This window comes from Phascolarctos cinereus, unplaced genomic scaffold (assembly GCF_003287225.1).
Source record: "Phascolarctos cinereus isolate Bilbo 61053 unplaced genomic scaffold, phaCin_HiC Scaffold_3;HRSCAF=262, whole genome shotgun sequence".
NCBI classification, from domain to species: domain Eukaryota; kingdom Metazoa; phylum Chordata; class Mammalia; order Diprotodontia; family Phascolarctidae; genus Phascolarctos; species Phascolarctos cinereus.
In genome coordinates this window covers 143,179,615-143,202,670 of record NW_027555736.1, presented here as the reverse complement: position 1 = coordinate 143,202,670, position 23,056 = coordinate 143,179,615, and the positions used below count along the sequence as shown (strand labels likewise).

The 23,056-nt window shown below is 42.2% G+C and overlaps 1 protein-coding gene across 1 annotated transcript in view; it reads left to right on the top strand.

The window, feature by feature from the left end:
• The window catches only part of LOC110206483 (death-associated protein kinase 2), a 185,462-nt gene that overhangs the window by 115,159 nt on the left and 47,247 nt on the right, over positions 1-23,056 (top strand). Inside the window, 2 exon segments of the mRNA XM_078151199.1 lie at positions 166-281; positions 284-303. Coding sequence (XP_078007325.1) covers positions 166-281; positions 284-303 — 136 coding nt within the window.

Genomic DNA, 23,056 nt, shown 5'->3' with positions numbered 1-23,056 from the left:
GCAGACAACATGTGCATAGGAAAGTAACAGATGTCAAGATTCAGAGAAAATAAAGAGTTCATCTGAGGGTCTAGGAGGGTCACTTTTGGATGGGCATGTTCCATAGCTAAGTGTCCCATTGGCCAGAGTTCTCTAAGTTCCAGCTCCCATCTCTTTATCTTCCAGAGTTTCTGGAGGAGAGCTCTTTGATTTCCTGGCACAGAAAGAGTCTTTGAGTGAGGAAGAAGCAACCAGTTTCATTAAGCAAATCCTGGAAGGTGTTAACTACCTGCATGCCAAAAAATTGCTCACTTTGACCTCAAGGTAAGTGAAAGAGATGGGGGGAAATTTGCTACGTTGACATTTATGTAATCAATGTTAAGAGTTGGAAAAGATAAAAAAAAAAGAGTTGGAAAAGATCTAAGAGCCCACATAATTCAGCCCCTCCATTTTATTATTTTATTTTAAGGTTTTATCAATGCCCTTCATTTTTCATAGGATAAGAGATTTAGACCTGGAAGGGCCCTAATTCAGTCCAACTCCAAACCTCATTTTACAGATGAGGAAACCGAAGCCTGGAAAGGTGGGAGGAGATGGCTTACCCAAGGTGTTTCACTATAGGTTTCCTCTGTACCCTTAATGTAGCTGTGTAGGATACTATAGGAAAATTTCCATATAAACTCTGAACAAGCCATTTTGCAATAAGCCAGTAGGTTTAGATAGTGGAGAGCTAACCTTAATTAGCAAAATTCACACCATGGATGAAGGGTTGCAAAAGACTGGCTGGTTCTCTGGGTCCTTAGTTCTGTCTCTATTGCTTCTTTCCAAAGGATGTGAATCCAGCAGCTATACTATCTGCTACCCCACGTAAAATTTTAAATAGGGGTAATATATTCAGATATAAAAAAGCTCATTCTATAACCAAAGGTCTCCAGAAATGAATGAATGAATGATGAATGAATGAATGAATGAAAAAAATTAGATACTTAACTCATGCCAGTCACTCTGCTAAGCCCTAGGCTTACAGATAAAAAAGTAAGCTAGTCCCTGTCCTCAAGGAGCTTACTTTCTAATGGGAAGAGGGTGTACAATATACATGTATATACACATACACACACACACACACATATGTGTGTGTATATATATATCATATGTGTATATATATATATATATATCTCAAATATATGTATAACAATACATATATATGCATATATGTGTGTGTGTACACGTAAGAGTCTAACCAGAGAAGAGTGTCTTGAGAGTCAACAGGGATGTTGAGTTGATCCATAGGGCTGCCCATTGGCATGCTCTTTCCAGAAATAATGGTAAATATGGCAATATTGATTGATTTAATTACTGACCCCAGAACAAGAAAAGGGGAGGGGTGACACTGCAGCAGTGGGACAGAACCATAAAACAGGAGTGTGGCAGAAGAGAAGAGCTAAGCATTGTTAGTTAAGCCTTAAAATTAAGCCTTTCCTGAATTGGCTCAGCAGTGCAGGGCCTGAGATTTATGTGTGAAATCATAGAATGTTAGGGCTGGAAGGTACCTTAGAGATTACTTGATCCAGCCTCCCATTTCACTGATGAAGAAAGAGGAATCCAAAGAAATTAAATGATTTGGCCAAAGCAGGGTTGAGAATAAACCCAGGTCTCTGGCCACTTCTTTTTCTGCTTGTTCTAGGTGACCAGTCATAAACCACCTCATGGTCAGACCACTTTTGCCTCTGCCAATTGTTTATAAAGCCTTTGGAAGTCCTCAGAAGATGTTTTAGGAGGTTTTATAGAGTACAATTCATAAGATCATAGATTTAGATCTGGATGGTACCTTAGAGATCCTCTAGTCTAACCCTTTATTTTATAGATGAGAAAACTGAGACCCAGAGATGTAACACAATTTTCCCAGAATCCTACAGGTATTTAGTGGCAGAAGCAGGATTCAATCTCAGGTCCTCTGAATCCAAATCAAGCATTCTTTCCACTGTTCCACACTTCATGACAGAATGGTGTCTCCTAGAGAATCAATAGATTGAACAGACCGCTGAACCCAATGCAATAATAAGCGCAGGGAATAAATTACCTGGATTTGACCAGCCTCTGCCTTTCTGGTGAATACTATGCACAATCAACATGTTTTTATGTCTGTGCTGGCTCCAAGATGCATACCTTCAAACAGGCTCCTTTTGTCATTCCTCCAGCAGAGCAACTTGGCATGGGTCAGAATAAAGATTGCATGACATCAGACCTAGGCAGCCGCCAAAAAGTATGTTATTGGTTAAACCTACATTTTACTCATTTTTATCTCCCAGAAGCTACTTTATTTGCATAAATGAAAGCACCTTTTCCCCACCCTAGAAGTGAATGAAAGGAAAGTGTTTGTTTAGGAGTTTTGGCCCCTGATCGAGTAGAAAAACAACCCTGTTATAGCTTGTTAGATGAGCCAGTGGATTTTACAGTCCTGTACAGCTGCTCTGTACAGGACTGGTCACATAGTAGGTGCTCAATACTTGTTGATTGCTGGGAGAAAGCCCACTCTGGGTTGAATGTGGTTTGTGAGCTCACCTTTCCACCTGGTCATCACCACCACCACCACCACCACCACCACCGAGGTTTAACCTAGATATATCTGAAGAGTAAGGAAGCTAGCATCTTCTCAAAGATGTTCACTTAGGAATTGTATGGGCAGCAGAACTTTCTAGCTCCCCACCTTGGGAAGAGTCCCTTAGGTCATGACGTTGACCTTCCACAGAGAGAAGAATGGTAGGAATTTAAAAAGATTGTGAAGTCATGTGGTTGACCAAAGGGCAAATTGTAGTAGGCATAAGTACCTCCCAGCTGAAACCTTCTACTCACAGATGAAGTATACCTAGAAGAGTTAGTTTGTAGGTGAGAGGTTTCTTCTATAGGCAGAGTAATAAGCAGGAATTTTTGTGCCTGGGGGAAATCAGTTGAAGAGGTAGGGTGGTGGGCCCTAGGAGAGAGGCATCATTGTGTGAGACACTAGAAGTAGTAGTCTAGGGCTGGGTGAAGGAGTACAGTTGGCTTCATTTCATAGGGAAAGAAGTGTGTCCCATCTGGAAGACAGTACCTTAGGAAAAAGCACCATTGGCCCCATCCTAGTTAAGGCTGTGTCTGTAGTACAACTTCACATTATATGTTGATCATGGTCAGACATACCTTGGCATTTTTCTCCTTCACTTTTCTACCTTGCCTATTCTTAGTTCTCTTTTTATTAAATGTTCATATGTAGAAACTCCCAATGTATAGAACATCTCTTCCTAGAGCAGTCTTGCCCAAATATAAGAACATTGAAGCCTATTCAGAAACATTAGTCGTATTCAGATTTGAAATAAGCAGAATTACCTGTTTTCCATTAACTTGCAGAATCTTCAGAACAGAAATTCTCAAAGTTTGGATGTTTCTCCAGCACCTTGGTATGGGCTCTTAGTTTCATTTATTTTGTTAGCACAGATCACAGGCAGCCTGACTTTTGTCTTTCGGAGGTTATTAGTACTCCCATAAATGTTGAAAGTCCCTAAATACTGATCAGTTCAATTCAAAAAGCATTTATTGAGCACCTGCTATGTGCCAGATGTTGTGATAAGCAGGGATAAGAAGACAAAGAAAATGAAGTAGACTCAGCCCTTGAGGACTTTCTATCCTACCAAGGGTAGGTGACATCCAAGCTCAAGAAAAACTGAGTTGACTTTTCCATGATGTGGTCCATTACTACCTAAGAGCTCTAATGGCAGGGGCTTTTATTGTATTGACTTGGTTGACAAAATACCTCACCTGGTCCTTTCACGTAATACCATGTATGCAGCAGGATAGCAATGATGTAATCACTTTATTTTGGGCCTCTTGAAACAAGTCATTAAGACTCAAAGGTTCATTCACTACAAATGATACCCAAATGGAAGCCTGTTTAGCTTGGAAAACAAGCATTTTATAAATCAACCGATCAAATGCATTTATTAAGTGACTACTATGTTCCAGGCACTGTGCTAAATGCTGGGGATACAAAAAGAGGCAAAAGACAGTCCCTGCCCTCAGGAAGCTTATAATTGAACTGGGGAGATATCATGCAAATATATACAAAGCAAGCTCTCTCTCTCTATACACACACACACACACACACACACGTATATATGTGTAAAATATATACATATGTGTAACATATACGTGTGTGTGTGTGTGTATGAAATAATTTAGAGAGGAAAGGTACTGGGATTAAGAGGGGTTGGGTGAAAGATTCCTGTAGAAGATGGGATTTTAGTTGGGACTTAAAGGAAGTCAAGGAGGTCAGTGAGGGAATGCCCAGAATTGGGAGATGGAGTGTCTTGTCCATGGATCAGCCAGAAAGCCAGTGTTACTGGAACAAAGAGTACTTGTTGGAGAGTGAGGTGAAAGAAGACTGGAAAGGTAGGGGAGGGGCTATGTTATGAAGGGCTTTGAATGCCAAACAGAACATTTTCTATTTGCTCCTGGAGGCAATAGAAGCCACTGGAGTTTATTGAGTAGAAGGGTGACGTGGTCAAGCCTACGTTTTAGGAAAATCACTTGAGTGGTAGAATGGAGAATGGATTGGAGTGGGGAGAGACAGGCAGACACATGGCAGGCTATTGCAATAATTAAGGCTGTTAGCTAAGCTATTATTCACTGATGTGCAAGCCTCTCTTAGAATTCCCACCCCCACCCTAGAGGCATGCAGAAGAGGAAGAAGGCACAAGTAGGGTGGGCAGCTGACACAGAGCAGGGTTGGATGCAAGGAGAACTAATTTTGCCAAACTCTAACAATTGGTGGTTTCCTTAATCTCCATGATGTTACACCAGCCAAAGAAAACTCAAAGATCCTTTCCTGGATTTGAAATGATCCTCGATACAGTCACCTCAATCCTTTATTGAGAATACCTACTTACAGCCTCATCCCCCACCCCTTCCACACTGCCCTATTTCTCTTCCCAGTAAACAAACCCCTCCTAATTACCTTGACAAATTTCTGTTGGAGGAATTTGTGTTTTCTCAATGACCCAGCAGATTACTTCACTATCAAAAACTCCTATAGCTTTCGCTGGGTTCCATCTAGGATTAAGATACTGATGTGCCTACAGGAGCCTAGGGTACTGTGCCACTCCCTGCTCTGACCGGATTCAGCTCTGGGGAGCCAGTAGCACTAGCCCAGGGAAAGGTATAAATACTGGTCCCAGGGCATGTCTGTCATCATGTATTTGTTCATTCACTCAACAAACATTTATTTAAGACTTACTCCACGTCAGGCACTGTATTGAGTCATGGAAATACAAAGATGAAAACAAAACAGTTTGTGCCCTCAATTCATTTAGGAAAGAACAACATGTGTAAGTAAATACAAAGTAAATACAAAGTAAACACAAAGTTTTCAGGGGAGGAGACACTAGTAATTGAGAGGATCAGGTTAGGCCTGCGGAGGAAAGACCATTTAAGATGTTGCAATAGCATAAGCAAGAGGTGATGATGTCCTGAGCCGGGAAGAGAAGGGATGTGTTTGAGGTCATGGAGTCAAACGGACGAGACATGGCAGGTAATTGGATGTGGGGGGTGATGAAGATGACAGAGTCCAAGATGATTCCTAGATTGTGAACCCAAATGACTGAAGAGACAGTGGTACCTTCAACAGGAAGAGGGAAGTTAGGAAGAGGGGAAGTTTTGGATAGGAAGATAACAGAGTTCTGTTTTGGCCATGCCATGTTTGAGATGCCTTCATGACTTCTGGTTGGAAATGTCCAATTGGTCATTGGTGATGAGAAATTGGAATGCATGAAAGAGACTAAGGCTGGATATATAGATTTGATAGTCATGTGCATAAAGATGATAGTTGAATCCATGATAATTAATAAGACCACAAGAGAGAAAAGAGGATCAGGTCAGAGCTTTGGGGGAATACCCATAGCTAACAATAACAACAACAACTAACATTTATATAGTGCTTTAAGGTTTGCAAAGCGCTTTACAACTATTGGGGTATTTTTTTTCTCATCATAACCCTGGGAGGTAGATGCCATTATCTCCCTTTTATAAGATAAGGAGCAGAGATTAAGTGACTTGTCCAAGGCCATGCAGCCAGTAAGTGAGGCTGGATTTGAACACTGACTGTGTGCTGTTTCCCAGCTGCCTAGTGGTTAGACCATGGATAATGGTCCCATAAAGGGGAATGAAGATTGACCACATAGGAGGAGAACCAAGAGAGAATTTTGCCAAGAAGAGAACCAAATGGACTAGGCCTAGGCTAGGCCAAGGTACCATGAGAGGAATACAAATAAGAATGGTGAATTTGGAGTCAGAAGCCCCAAGTCCAGGTGCTAGCTCTTCCACTTAACTGTGTGATCCTGGGCAAGCTCCTTCATTTCTCTGGGTCTCAGTTTTCCCATCTGTAAAAGAGTAAATTACATGGTCTCTGAATGACTTTTTAGCTCTCAATCCATGATCCATGCTCTCTATCCATTTGGTATCATGTGGATAGAGATGATAGAGAGTTATCAAGCCATGAGAGTTGATGAGGTCACCAGGAGAGAAAAGGAGATCCAGGTCAGATGTTGCGGGGGGGGGGGGGGGAATACCCACATAATAATAGCTGGCATAACAATAGAATGAATAAATCAATGAAGCATTTTAAAGGAGTCAGAAGGCATTTGTTAAATGCTTACCATGTGCCAGGTACTGTGTTAAATACTGAGGATACAAAGAATGGCAAAGCAATCCATTCAAGAAGCCCATGTTCTAATGGAGGTGCCATAGGTATAATGAAGTATATTCAAGATACATTCTGAGCTCCTGATCAAGATACAAATACAAAAATGAGATCATTACAGTGCTCAAGGGGCTTAATTCTAGCAGGGGAGACAACATCTTTTGAGCATAATGGGCATCATGGGCAAGGCTGTTTTGTTTTGGGTAGTCACAGGGATGGCAGCTGGGCCTAGAGGAAGTTGATGGATGTATCCTTACCATCAGTGGTGGTACTGATTTGGTTATGGTTCCAAGAGAAAGAAGTAGAAAGGGGTGGGGATGGGGAGGGGAACAATAGGGTAGATAATATAATAATAGTCAGTATTTAGATGGTACCTTAGGGTTTACAAAGTGCTTTCTTTGTGTTATCTCTTTTGGTCCTCATGACACTTCAAGGTAGATGCTACTATTATCATTCCCATTTTACAGATGAGGAAACTAAGTCAAAAAGAGGTTAAGTGACTTCCCAGGGTCACACAGCTAGTAAGTATCTGAGACAGAATTTGAACTTAGGCCTTCCTGACTCCAAGTTCAGCACTCTACACTGTACCACCTCAAGGCTTAGATAACAAAAAAATATCCAGGGTAGAATGCAATGCATTTCTGAGACCAGCTCCATATGATGGGCCATGTGAGTTTGTGCTCTTGAACTCACCAATCTGGACAGTCTCAGGGTAGGCGTTCCAAAATGGAGAGGGTTATAAGAGAGCTGAGCTTTACCTTAGGATAAGACCAACCTGATCTGTGCCCAGGGCATATGGTAGACTGGTGGCCCTTACACAGAGATGAGTGGGGAAGGAGAAGGGAAGACACAGTTAAACTGTAGGAAGTTTTACCACCTAGTTGGAAGCTACAGAGACAACGTGCAGATTCTGTCCTGGGTTTGGGATAGGTAGAAGGGAAGGAAAGAAGAAAGGAAGAAACCCTGTTTCTGGCTTCCCAGGGCTATTTCTTCCTAATGCCTAGTCCTTTATTACCCAAGAGAAGCCTCCCAATTTATGTCTGAGGAAAGCTGAGTGGAGGTGGGCATATAACCATTTGGAAGAGGCGGGATTGGATGTAAAAATGTGTACAGTTGTTAGATAAGGCAGATCTGACGCATATGCCTTGAAATGGGGTAGGAAGGACTCAGGCTGGTTTCTTACAAGTCACCCCATTTCCTCTTTTATCTCTTCCACATCCTTCCAAAAGGAAATGGAATTCACCATTTCAGTGCATGCCCAGATTTGGAATGATGCCTTAAGACATCATTCTATAAATGACGCATCTGGTTTCACAGAATAAAAGGCCAGTTTTTCCAGGCATCTACAAAATGCTAGCCAGACATATTTTTAAGTGATAATCAAGCTAACAAAAAGAGTCCCCCTGATTCTGTCACTGATGTATGAAATCTTGCTTTAGGGGAACAAGGACTAACCACCAGAGAGAAAAAATTAGACCCTTAAAAGCAAGGAGGCATCCAAAGTGTGATAGAAATTGATTAGATGAAATGACATTTAGAGAATTTTTAGTTGTATGGTATGTATAAATACTGTGACAGTGATTATTTGTTTCTCTATCATCATTGGGGAATACAGGAGAGGGGAGGCAGTGCTCCACATAAATGAATTTTCCATACAACTGAGTCATAGTCATTCAAATGCCAACGAAATAGCATTTGAATCAGGGAGGCCACACACTGCAGTGGAAAGAATGCTGGATTTTGGGGCAGCTAGGTGAGGTAGTGGATAGAGCTTTGGCCTTGGAGTCAGAAGGACCTGCGCTCAAATCTGACCTCAGACACTTGACACTTACTAGCTGTGTGACCCTGGGCAAGTCACTTAACCCCAACTGCCTCACTTAAAAAAAAAAGAATGATGGATTTAGAATTAGGAGATCGTTAGAATGTGTTCCCCACTCTGTTAGTGTGACCTTGGACATGTCATTTCTTATGCCTCAGTGTCCTCATCTGTAAAATATAAATGGATGCTCTCTGAAGTCTCTTCCAACTCTAAGACTATGACCCTATTACTAGATTGATCCCTAAGGTCCCTTGTTGTTATTGTTCTGACTCCATTTGGGGCTTTCTTTTTTTTGGCCTTAATCTTTTTTTTTATTAATTTGTTTTTAGTTTTCAACAATCACTTCCATACGCTTTTAAGAGTTCTCCCAGAGATAGGAATATTTCCCCTGCATGAGGAGAGTTAATGAGAAACCAGGGCAGCAACTCAAAAAAATCTGAGAGCAACAAGAAATACTCCCTTCCTTGGAGGGAGAGGGGGAGACACTGCCACTGTAAATTCAGCTGAAAGGGAGGTCAAAGGAGCTGATTTGGCCCTAGACTGAGACACAAAGCCTTCAGGCCCTAGCCTGGGATACTGTCTCCCACCTCCCTCCCCGAGATGGTATACAACCTGATATAGGCTCTACATATACATTCCTATTAAACATATTTTCATATTAGTCATGTTGTAAGGAAGCATTAGAACCAACAGGAGGAACCACAAGAGAGAGGAAACAAAACAGAAGGAAAAAAGAACAAAAAGTATGCTTTGATCTGCATTCAAACTCCATAGTTCTTTCTCTGGATATAGATCACTTAGGGTTTTCTTGGCAAAGATACTGGAGTGATTTGCCATTTTCGTCTCCAGCTCATGTTACAGATGAGGAAACTGAGGCAAGCAGGGTTAAGTGACTTGCCCAGGGTCGCACAGCTAGTGTCTGAGGCCAGATTTGAACTCAGGAAGATGAATCTTCCTAACTCCAAGTCTGCTGCTCTATCTACTGCACCACCTAGATCATACACATGCAGTCATACAAAACATTTCCATATTATCCATGTTGTAAAAGAAAATGCAGACCAGTAAGTGTTTGAGGCCAGGTTTGAATTCAGGTCTTCCTAACTCCTGGCCTGGCACTCTATCCACTGCACCACCTAGCTGCCCTACAAATGGACAACTTGTGTGTTCCATTGGTGTTTATTAAATGTCTGTTTTTGTTGTTCATTTTCAGCTATGTCTGACCCCATTTGGGGTTGTCTTGGCACAGATACTAGAGTGGTTTTCCATTTCCTTCTTTAGCCCATTTTACAGATAAGAAAACTGAGGCAAATAGGATTAAGTGACTTGCCCAGGATCACATAGCTAGTAAGTATCAGGTGCCAGATTTGAACTCAGGGAGATGAGTCTTCCTGACTCCAGGCCCTGCACTCTATCTATCGTGCCACCTAGCTTCCCTTAGGTCCCTTATATCTTCACAACTATGACCCTGTGAATGAAAGAATTTGAGCTCTGTCAGATTCAACCCTTACAATGAAAGAAGCCCTGAGTTGGGCTTTAACGGCTGTATTGGAAAGGATGGTTGTTAGAAGGAGGATAGGGGAGCTAGGTGGCACAATGGATAGAGCACTGGCCCTGAAGTCAGGAGGACCTGAGTTCAAATGTGGCCTCAGACCGAACATTTCACACCTACTAGCTGTGTGACCCTGGGCAAGTCACTTAACCCCAATTGCCTTAAAAAAAAAAAAAGGAGGCTGGTGTCAGCTTAGAGGTTAAGGGAAGAGTATAATGTATACAGTTCTGTCCCAGAATCAACCACCTACAGGCCTGGCACTGGGCTTTCTTCCACTTCTGTGGCCTTGACTCTCTCACCCACAAGAGGCCCTGGAGATTATGTGCTGAAACCTGAAGACGCAATAGATATACACAATAGTGTTATGAAACGCCCAGGGAGGGGAAGTTTGGAGGACCTAACACCAATGCATGCTAGAAAATCAGATACTGTAGGCATATGCCAGCTGGATCTTTAAATGGACTGCTTGAAGTACGGGAGGTCAGTCAGTCGGTTGGTCCATCAGCCAGTGTTTATTAAGCATCTGCTCTATGCTTGGCACTTTGCTAAGTACTGGGAATGCAAAGAAAGGAAAAAAGACAGCATCCCAGGCTAGGGTCTGAAGGCTTTGTGTCTCAGTCTAGGGCCAAATCGACTCCTTTGACTTCCCTTTCAGCTGAATTTACAGTGGCAGTGTCTCCCCCTCTCCCTCCAAGGAAGGGAGTATTTCTTGTTGCTCTCAGATTTTTTTGAGTTGCTGCCCTGGTTTCTCATTAACTCTCCTCATGCAGGGGAAACATTCCTATCTCTGGGAGAACTCTTAAAGAATCCTAACTGTGACTCTCAGCTTGTTGTATGTACTGTGCTGTTAATGCACTGAGGCCCTCAGGGGCCGGGAAATTGGATCATGCTTTTTGCCCCAAACTAAAAGCCTCCAGGCTACTGTGCACTTGGAATGTCTGTGCTCTGGCTTTTTATAGTTTTTCTGTCTCCTCAATCACGGGTCGGGCTGTTGGGTGTTAGTTTGTTGTTATCAGTGTGCATGCCTAAAGCAGCCCTCCTTCCTTCATCCTTTTAATTTACCACGATCACAGATTTAGAGCTGGAAGGGAGCTTGGAGTCTCTCTGGCCCAACTCCCTTGTTTTACAGTTACATAAACTGAGGCCCAGAGATATGAAATGACCAAAGTCTCAGAGGTAGTAGCATAGGAATTTGAACCCAGCTCTTCTGACTCCCAGGTTAGTTAGCCAGCAAGCATTTATTAAGCACCTACTATGTTCCAGGCCCTGTGCTAAATGGTAGAACAAAGAGAGGCAAAAATATAGTGCCTGCCCTCAAGGAGCCCACATTCTAGTAGGGGAGCCAACATGCAAATACAGTATCTACATCCTAAATAGAAGGCAATCTCTGGCAGAAGGCACCAGTGGAGGGAATGACTGCAGAAGGTCTCTTGCAGAAGGTAGCCTTTGAGTTGAGTCCTGAAGGAGGCCAGGAGGCCCAGGGAAGGAGGGGGAGCATTCCAGGCATGGGAGACAGCCTGTGAAAAGGCAGAGGTGGGAAATGGGTTCCAGCACTCTCTCTCATAGGCCATGCTGCTGCTTCTAATATGTTGTTACGCAGGAAACCAGATAACAAGGCTTATTAGACCTGTGTCTCAAAGATGAGAAAAATGCACCGTCACCATCATTATGAATGTTATGTCTGCTCTGCTGTTTGTCCTCTGAAGGGCCCTGTTCTAGGCTCACAGACGAGGTGCGAGGCATGTCCCCTGCCCTTCAGAAGGTTATATTTTTCTAGGAAAGAGGATGAGTTTTTTATAAAAACTATGATATTTACTTAATAAAGGGCAGCTAAGTGGCGTGTTGGTACAGCAATGGGTCAGGAGTCAGGAAAACTCATCTTTCTGAGTTCAAATCTGTCCTCAGACACTTTACTAGCTGTGTGACCCTGGGCAAGTCACTTAACCCTGTTTGCCTCAGTTTCCTCATCTGGAAAATGAGCTGGAGAAGGAAATGGAAAACCACTCTAGTATCTCTGCCAAGAAAACTCCAAGAAGGAGTCACGAAGAGTCAGACGTGACTGAAAACAACTAGACAACAAATACAGTTAATCACTTAATAACCGTCACCAAAGAGTATAAAAGAAATATTCCAAATGCGGGACAAAATCTCACCCCCTTTAATATGTTGGACAGAGCCAGATGACTTAGCAGACAACCAAGAAACAAAGAAAATTATTGTGTGCAGTGTTTCCTTTCAGGTCTGCCTAGAATTCTACCACTTTTGACCCTGTTTACCTTCTTTCTATGTTTCTTAAACCTATAGTTGTCATCAATGTGTATACAGTGCATCACCTTATATTGGCTTTTCCATATTTTCTTTCATGTTTTATGCTTATTATACTTATATGTACATATGTACACATACTTATGTTTATAATACCATAATATATATTCTATTATATTAACCATTAATTTGGTTAAGGCAGCTAGGTGGCTCAGTGGATAGAGTGTTGGGCCTGGAGTCAGGAAGACCTGAGTTGAATCTTGCCCTCAGACACTTACTAGCTGTGGGACCTTGGGCAAGTCATTTAACCCCTATTTGCCTTAATACACTGGAGAAGGAAATGGCAAACTACTTCAGTACCTTTGCCAAGAAAATGCTACGGACAGTATGGTCCACAGGGTCACAGAGTCAAACACAAATGAACAATAACAGCAATAATTTGTTCAACCATTCCCCAATAGTGGGATATATGGGTTGTTTCCAGGTTTTTTTTTTGCTGGAATAAATAGAACCTCCGTGACAGTTACTGTACAGACTAGTTCTTCTTGGTTTTTTTTTTTAATCTTTTAGGCAATTGGGGCTAAGTGACTTGCCCAGGGTCACACAGCTAGTGTCAAGTGTTTGGTCTGAGGCCAGATTTGAACTCAGGTCCTCCTGACTTCAGGGCCAGTGCTCTATCCATTGTGCCACCTAGCTGCCCCTAGACTACTTCTTCTTTATGATGTTTCTGGGATAAAATCCTAGCGATGGGATGGCTGGGTCCAGAAGGATGAGGATTTTTGTGATTTACTACATATTGTTTTCTAAAATGTTTGCAGTCCTACTGACAGAGTGCCTGTTTCCCCACAAGCCCACCACCATCACATCTTTTGGAGGGGAGGCATTTTTAACAGAGATGAGTCATAAAAATTGGACTACCTGAGACACATTTGAGCACAACAAAGCATAAAAATTTGATCTCCTGAATTTCCATGTGAGCCAGAGTGGTATAAGATAGCAAAAGTATAAATAAACATAATCATTAGTCCACACAAAGATGAAAAAAATCCCAAAAGTTATCTGCAGCATCTCGAATTTAGTATTAAAAAGAAAATATCTATGTTTTCTTATACTTCTTGCCAGCTTTTAGGGAAAATTACCACATCATTAGGGGTAATTTTGAGGGCTGAGATTCCCATGGTTTGAAGAAACAGTATGTGTAAGTGGTGCAGGCTGGTGTCATGGAAAGAACAGTGAGCTTAAGGTGTGGGTTCTATTCCTGGTGCTGCATTTACTTAGTTGGTGTGACTGACTGTAGATAAGCCCCTTAACTTCACTGGGTCTGAAATAGAAGTGATAATACTAACACAACCTACCTTGTCAGGTTGTTATAAGGAAAGCACTTTGTAAAGTGCTCTATAAATGTGCACTATTAAATTCAGTTCAGTAAGCACTAATTAATCACCTACTGGGTGCAAGGCACTTTGCTAGGTCCTAGGGACACAAAGACAAAAATAAAAAACAAAACTAGTCCTTGTTATGTAGAAGCTTAGTCTTCTAAGGGGGGGGGTCTATAGCATATGCACAGGGGAGTAAAAGGACCTGTGATTTCATTGGTATAGAGATTTCCTGGTTGAGGAAACACCCTGTAAGCCATCATCAGTGCCATCTCTGTAGTATATAACCTTAGAGTTACCTAGAGCTCTGAGAAGTCATAACATTGCCAAGACATATCAGTGGCAGTACTTGAACCCAGGTTTTCATGGCTTCAAGAACAGCTCTCTGTCCACTAGAGATAGGCTGCCTTTCTTTTTTCTTTTTCTTTTTCTTTTAGGCTTTTGGAGTTAAGTCACCAGGGTCACACAGCTAGAATCTAGGGCTGAGTTTGAACACAGGTCCTCCTGACTTCAGGGTCAGTGCTCTATCCATTGTGCCACCTACCTGCCCCTTGGCTGCCTTTCTAAAGACAGAATGAGTGCAAAACAATTTCTGGAAAAGGAGAGTCTGGCAACTGAGGAAACTGGGAAAAGTCCCCCATAGAATATGGCACTGGTGCTGAGATTCCAGCAGATGGACGTGAGGGAGGAGTCCATGCCAGCTCAGGGGACGTCCATGCAAAGGCAGGGAGGTAAGAGGTGGAAGATTTTATTAAGGGATAGGGTAAGCTATTTGAGATTAGGGTGTTTGTCATATCTGTATTTGTATGGGCTGTGCAGGAGGACTAGCCCCATGGGTGGGATGGCTGCCAAGCCCTTGTCAGGGCTGCTCATCCACCTCTCACCCAATTCTCACCTGTGGCTACTAGAAGCTGCAGCATTTGCAACAACCACACCCCAGTAAACCGCCTTGCCAGACAGGCTAAACCAGGTTGAAGGTAACTGACCGACCTAAAACCCATCGGTGAGTTAAGGGGATGTCTACCCCAAGCATGTGAAGACTTCCTCCAGTGGAATGAGAACAGTTTGGTCCAATGGCCATGAAGATGGTTGAAGCAGGCATTGTAGAGTGCTTAGAGCTGGGTCAAACATGGAAGTCCCCAAGGTCGCCCACTGCATTCCCAGCCCACATCAGTTGTCCTGACTTTCATCCTGCCACTGGACTTCAATGACTCAGGAAGACAGAATGAGGCTGATGACCTTATGCAACTCTGCCTCACTGAAATCCAATTCATGTGAAAGTCAAGGCATCACCCCATGATGACCATGTTACTGGTCCTGTTCAAAAACAAAGGAGGAACCACCCCCAGCACCTCATCTTTTGCATTTGTTGTTTTTTGTCCAGACCTAGGAATTCATCAATGTAGAGAACTCCTCCCACCCACCCTAACTCATCCATAGCCTATAGTCTTAAAGAGGTGCCTGGGGTTACTAAGAAGTAAATGAAGTGACTTACCCAAGATGCATTGCCAGATATACCAGAAGCAGCCCTTGACCTAGAGTCTTCCCCATTCCAATGCCGGCCCTTTATTCGCTAAGCCAGCTTAATTTAATACAATATGAGAAACATTTATTAAGCATCTACTGTGTGCCAGGCACTGTGCCCTAGAAATACAAATAAGGAGAAAGAGAAGAGCTTACAATCTAATGAGGAAAGATAATACATAAAAGGAAGCTGCAAAGGGAGGAGATGAAGAGTGCCAGAGGGTAAGCCGTGCATGATCAAGATGGTGGTGGGGTTGAAAACAAGCAGAGCAGCCAGTGACAAAGAGATGGCTGCCATTTTGAGCCCTCTGTAAAGGGAGGCTAGGAGAGGAATTTTTCACTCTGCCCTCCAGTGCTCCAATCAGAGAGGCAGAAGCAACTGAGGGCACTGACCGGGAATAAGTAGTGAAGCTGAAGCGGTCTCCATCATGTTGATGGAGTGTCTCTGATGATGATATGTGTATCTGGTGATGAATTTATCCTGGGCAGAGTATGAGGAAGACGTTGATGGCGTTGAAACCAAGCAGAGCAGCTGGTGGCAGATGAAGAGAATTATTAACATATCATAAGGATTTAATAGATGTTTATTGAATTGAATCATTTTCACTAGAGCCCTGAGCTGAATGAAAAAGTGTTTTGGCTTTAGTGCCCTTACATGTGTCTTTCTGTGACCCAGCTCTAATAAGTGTTATGTGTCTGAGGCCAGATTTGAACTCAGGTCCTTCTGAATCCAGGCACAGTGGAAAGATGACCCAGATTCACATGCTAACACTGCTGTTATGTGACCTTGGATAAGTCAAATCACCTCTCTGAGTCTCAGCATTTTTATCTGTAAAATGGGCTAGCGGATCACTAAAGGTCCCATCCAGCTCTTAATCCTACAAGACAACAACTTGCCCGTGATGCCCACGTGGCATTCTAGCCATCCAAGATCTTGCCTTGCAGCATTCTACCCGAGCCTGTTCTCTTCTAAAGTACCACATGCTGCAAAATTACTTTCAACTTGCATTTTCTCAGTTTGGTGGCTGTCAACTAGGAGAAAGATAATTAGATTCTTTGATTAAAGTAATTTTCATTATGAGAATGACCAGTAGGAAGAGTCTTCCTTCCATAGGCTATATGCTGAGTTGTGACTAGGGAGGCACTGGGAAAAAAAAAAACATCTTGCTAGCATTGAAAGAAATGCCTGAGACTTATAAAGCTTGGCGTCTTAAATGCTTTGCTTAGCTGTCTTTTGAATTAGCCTCTTAGAGTACATTTTCTCTATTTATAGATATAAAATATAATAATAAAGCAATAATATGATATATAGATTGTTTTTCTCTCTGTGTGTGTCTAACAGTGACTCCTTATCACTTCCAGGACCAAATATAAAATCCCATTTGGCATTCAAAGCTGTATTTTAGCCTCACCACCACCACCTTTCCAGTATTTTTATACTTTATAACCCATCAGGTCCTCTGTGATCCAGTGTCACTGGCCTCCTTACTGTTCCTTAGACAAGACTTTTCATCAACTGACTCTAGGCATTTTTTTTTATATTTGGCTAGGCAATGGGGTTAAGTGACTTGCCCAGAGTCACACAGTAAATAAGTGTTATGGTCTGAGGCCAGATTTGAACTCAGGTCCTTCTGAATCTAGGGCTGGTGCTCTATCCACTGCACCACCTAGCTGCCCCCCGTCTCTAGGCATTTTCACCAGCAATTCCCCATGCCTTGAATGAGGGGTTGGATTAGATAATCCCTTCTCCTTATCCCTTCCAGTTCTAAATCTGTGATCTCCAGTCAGCAACCCAGCACTCCCCTTCTGAAAGGTTATATATGATCAGCTTGCTTGTGATATCCTTGTTTTGTTTTGTTTTGTTTTATCTTTTTTTTTCCTTTGGGTACCTCTTTACCCTTCCAGCTACGAACGTATGGTCTTCATGTGACATAATTCTAGAAATAGCTAGTCTTTCTTCCCACATATTGGGGATCTCTTCCTTTCCCTTCTCATTTACTTCCATCACTTTTCTCTGCAAAGTTGCATTTCTCTCTTGGTGTTCACAAACCATCCTGGATATATTTTGTCCTTCTGAGACTTCTTTTCCTCATTAAAGTGGCCCTTATTCATTGTCACCATTTTCATCTGTACGCAGATGTTGGGAGAGAGCAGAGTGATTCAACCAGAGCATCCAATTCACTCTGTGAAATGAGTAGGTTGGACTAGAGATGATTCTGAGTTCCATACAACCTCTATCCAACCTTTAATTTTTTCAGATGAAGAAACCAAGCAATAAAGAGATGAAGTGAGTTGCCCAGCAGTTCACATTTATATAGCATTTTAAAGTTTACAAAATGCCTTATATGTGTTTGTTCTTTTGATCTTCACTACAACTCTGTAAGGTAGATGCTGTTACTATTCTTTTTTTTTTCCCCAAGTGAACCAGGGGGAGAAATTAAGTGACTTTTCCAGGATCCTACAGCTAGTTAGTAGCAGCTGGGGTAGGATTTGAACCCAGGTCTTCTTGACTCCAGGTCCAACACTTCATCCCTTCACCACTTTGCCTCTTATATCCTGACATTGGGTGGAATCTTCCCAGGGAGTATTTGTATTTTAAAATTGTGAGCTGCATGCGGAGTGTGGTGCTACATGCCTGTAGTCTCTGCCACTGCATAGGCGTGGCAGTTCTGAGCTGCAGGAGGACTAAAGCTAATTTGATGTCTGCACTGTTTGTCTCAGTATGATGAGCCTCTGGGAGCAGAAGAATGAACAGGATGCCTGAATTCTCCTAGGTCGGGAACTCAGTACGTTAGAGCTCCCATGTCAATCAATACCCCGTGAACAGTCATTGCCCTTTCAGCCTGTATGAGATAAAGGCGACCCAGTCTCAAAAACAAAAGCAGCAAAACCCCAGCTGTTTGTTAACCCGGATTAATCTCTAATTGGTGAAACTTATGGGAAGATCCTTCACTGAAGTCGTACTCTGAGGCCTTGCTGCGGTTTGGCCATGACCTTGATTTTGTCTGCTGTTCCAGCCCAAGGATAGACTCAGTCTGTTGTCTGAGACCTTGCTAAGTTTAGGAAAACTTATCGCCAGAGGGTTGGATACGGTGTGATGGATTTTGTCACAGGAATTCAGACACATCATCTACTAAATTGTGGAAGGTTTACCCGCTTTGATGAAGTCACAGAGCTTCAGAATACTGAAATAGAGGGAATTTTTTGAGCAAGACCCTTCCACAAGTAATGTAGTGACACCTGCAAACCATTCTTTCTTACCTCCACCCCATACCAGAGTCCCAGAGTTGCGTAGTAAAGTTGGAGAAGCTGAATTTGTATCCCACCTCTGTCATTTACCATCTGTATAACCTTGGATAGGTCACTTCCCTTTCCTGATCCTCAGTTTCTATAGCTGTCAAATATGAAAGTTGGACCAGAAGACCCCTAAGTTCCTTCCCTAGATCTCCAATCCCAGGTCAGCAACGTGACACCCTCACTTCTGAAGGGATACAAATGATCAATTAGCTTGTGCCCTTGTTTTATTTTATTTTGCTTTCTCAAAATATCTGTTATGTCTTCCTTCACCTGACACCCCACACCCCTTGCAAGGAAAATTCCTGCTTGAGGCTAGGTGTAGCATTTATCTCTGGTCCACATGTTGAAGTGATGAAGAATAGAGTCTATGGAGCTGTTGCACTTTTTTCATCTTAAGGCATCCCTACTACTTGTCCCCTCCTCCTCCACCCCAGGAAACTACTGCTGTTTTTTGAGACTACTTAACCAGCATAATTGGCCCTAAACTGAAATCATATGATGTGTTGAGGGCTTTGGAAAAAATTGAATTTTTCATGTTTTTCTGACCACCCCTTATATATGGAGCCCAGAGATAGGGTAAGTTTGTTTGGGTTGTTGTCTTTGCTTTCCCTGGTTGGACAATATGAGCCCTCAGAGCCCTCTTAGCAGCAACCAGACAAAGATTGAGGCTCCTAGGCAGCTGGCCAGAGGCTATGGTTTTGAAATGATAAATGTAACCAAGTTCAGGCTCTCCACCAAGCCACAGCTGTGGCCATTAGGCTTTCTGGGAAACCAAAGAGATAGAACAGCAAAGATGGGTGTCTAACTTAAGAAGACCATAGCTGGAAGTACACAGGCAGCATTGTAGTGACCAGGCTCAGATGACCCCAGGGGCAGCAATTTTTACATATTCACAATCAACAAATACAAATCACTCATATTGATTTAAAATTTGAGGGCTACAAAATGTTGTCCTCTGTCAGTCATAGTGGTAAAACCAATCTTTGTCCTGAAACATCTTACCTTATTTTTAAAAAAATAGTTTTATTGACATCTTTTGGATTTTACATCTCTTAGATTTCCATCTGTATTCCTCTCTTTGATCTTTCCAAGAGAGCCATCCTTATTAACAAAGTTTTTTTAAAGGAAAATAGAAAAAAGATTAAAACTCAACAAAACTAGTAAATACGGTAATAAAAATCTGACACGATATGCAACATTCCACACCAAGGGACCCTCAACACTTCTTCAAAGGAGTGGGAAGACATATCTTCCCATATCTTTTCTTTGGGGCTGAGCTCATTCTCTATAATTTTGCAACCTTCATTTGTTATTTTTTTGTCATTTACCTCCCATTTACATAGATATAATCATTGCATGTAGTGGAGTTTTTTTGGCTCTGTCAGCTTTACTTTGATTCAGTCATGTAAATCTTTCCATGCCTCTCTGTATCTTATCATGCACCACATTTTGTTTAGCCATTCCCCAGTTGATTGCCATGTATTTTCCTTCCAGCTGTTGGCTCTCAGAAAAAGTGCTGCTATAAATATTTTCTTGTACATAGAACCTTTTTTTTTAATTGGGGGTATGTGCCTAATGGTAGAATGTCTTGGTCACTTAGCCACTTTACTTATATAATTCCAAATTGCTTTCCAGAATGGTTTACTAATTCATGATCAGACCAACAAGGTGCTAGTGTGCTAATCTTTCCACAACCCCTGGAACACTGACTATTTTTATATTTTCTCATCGTTGCCGGCTGGCTGAATGTGGGGTGAAACTTTTCAGGGTTGCTTTGGTTTGCATTTCTCTTATTATTAGTGATTTGGAACATTCTTTCATACAATTGCTAATAGTTTATAATTCTTTTGAGAATCATTTGCTTGTATCCTTCAACCACTTATCTGTTGGGGAATGGCTTTCAGTCTAATATGTTTCTGTTGTCCTTATCGGACATGTATATTTGATACAAAGATTTTTCCCGGTTTACCACTTCCCTCTTTATGCCAAATGTATTAATTTTGTTTGTGCAAAGCTTTTCAATTTCATGTGATCAAACTTATCTATTTTATCTTTTGAAATTACCTCTGTCCCTTGTTTTGGTTAAAATTTTTTCATCCTGACTACAGCTTGCTTTCTAGTGGGGAAGGCAGTCCAACAGTAACTCCATCCCAGGTATCTCCTGACTCCAAATTCACACATTCTGCTACTTCATGCTGCCTTGACTATCGATTTGTGTAAAACAGAGTATTCAAGGGCATATGACATATGCCCTGCCCTCAGGGAGTTTCCAGTCTAGTTATGAAAACTAGACTAATATACATGAGACAGAAAGAACCACCTCCTAGAGTTATTGATAAAAGCTTACTAGTATAGATGGTAACTGTGATAGGAATTCAGAAGAGGGGAGAGGTCACTGTGGCCCAGGGTAGTTTGGGAAGGCTTTCTAGAAGAGCTAAGGTTTTGCCCAAGTCCTGACTATATTTCAGTTCAATCTCATAGCTTTTATTAAAACACCTGTTACTTTATGTGAAAGGTATCGGGCTGGGTGCTGGGGATAGATGCGGACAAAAACAAAACACCGCAAACCCTACTAGTGTCTGCATTCAGAGAGCTTACTTGTAGGGAAAGGATGTAACATTTACACAGATAATTATGTGCGAGTCACTTAAGAAGGGACTTAAGGGTAGTTTGGGGGACTGTGAAGACACTAATATGACTGGAATGAAAAGAGTAATGGTAGATAAGGCTGAAAAGGAACCTGGGATCGTATTTGGAAGCCTTGAGAGTCAACATAAAAGATGTGGATTTTATGCGGTTGTGCTATTGGGAGTGTTACTTAACTGTATGTGAGGGGAATGTACTTTGGGGAGGTGTTTGGGAAGTACCTATTGTATCAAAACAAAATGTTGCCATTTTTAAAAAAAGAGAATATAGTTTTGTGAGGGGAGTGACATGAGGACAATGACTTTTATGGCCCTGCATTAACTTGCACTTTTCAGGAGGGAGAGGAGGAAACTGGGTCTCTGAAAGCCCTCCCCAATAGCCTGATATCCTGGTAATATGTTCTATGAAGATGTTCCACCTTGCATTAGCCCATTGAATTCATTTGATTCTGGCTTCACTTTGTCTGGAGCCTCCATCTCTACTGACCAGCATGGCCTTTCCTTGTCATGAAATCTAACACCAAAAGGTGGAATGAAACTGGGGGTTAGCAGAGAAAACCTTTGGAGGGCTGAGGATCTATCACCATATAAGTAATTCAATAGAAACTCAGTCAGGCTTCCCATTATCAGCCATTCTAATTCTCCCCCTAACCAGAGGGGAGTTTCCCCCCACCTGTCAGGAATTTGGCAGAAAGATCACCCCCTCTGTTTGTACGCAGTAGAATCAAGGACTTACTGCATCTGAGCATGCATATATCAGTTGACAAACATCACACCCCTTGGAACCTGCTTCCTGCTGGCAAGCCAGAATGTCACTTCTGGACCAAAAACTCATCAGGATGCGAATGGGCATGTTGGCTGTACTTGGGATACAGGATTGTTATGACAGGCAGGGTATACTTCTGCCTATTCCGGACAACTCCTTGGGACCAACGGACTGGTTGCTGAAGGCAGAGAGAACCTCTGTAATGTGAGCTCTCACCTTGCAAGGGTTCTGTAAGAAGGGGAGGGGAAGGCAGAAATATTTTTTGGAGAAGATAGTTGGGTTAGAGAGTTAATTTGCTGAAATAAGTAAAATCAGTGTGCTGAGGGAATGTCTGGTCATTGAAAAGGACAGTCAGGCATAGGGCCAGAAGCCTGTGGGTTAAGCTGTACATTTGCTGTGTCTCCCGGGAGGGGAAGAATGAAGAAGTAGTGGCCTGAGCCCCTGGAAGTTCTGCCTGGTGACCCAGCCTTGTGGGAATTTGCTCAGCCGGCCGAGGGAGGTGGACCCCTCCTTTCTACAGGGATTCCCAGGGAAAGCTGAGTCAAAGCAGATTGCTTCACAGCCACTAAGAGAAGTTATTGTTTAAATAATATTTTCTTTCCTTTTTGCCCAGTTACATGTAAAGACAATTTTTAGACATTCATTAAAAAATTTTTTTGAGTTCCAAGTTTTCTCTCTCCCTCCCTCACGTCTCCCCTCCCTGAGAGAATAAGCAATTTAATAAAGGCTGTGTGCTACAGCTACCCAAAAATAATACTCAGAGATTTTTTAGGTATAAAGTGAAAGATTTATTACGTTCTCGCGAGAATCCGGTGTCTGCTTCACCCGGTGAGGCAAGGCACAAAGGCCAGGATGAAGGTTATATAGCCCTAACACAAAGATACCCACCCTCCACTGGCTTTGAATTCCCATTGGACAGGAATTTCAGCCTTACAATCTAAAACGTGAGAATCTACCCTAGAAACAAGGAATCTCATTATAATCCTAGCTATTTTATCCTTTTTAGCAATTAGCCATTACCTAATGCTGATGTAACAGTACAAATCATGTGTTTTCTAGGAACCTGAAACTTAGGCCTATTGAGGCTAGTGTAACCAACCTTGAGTTTG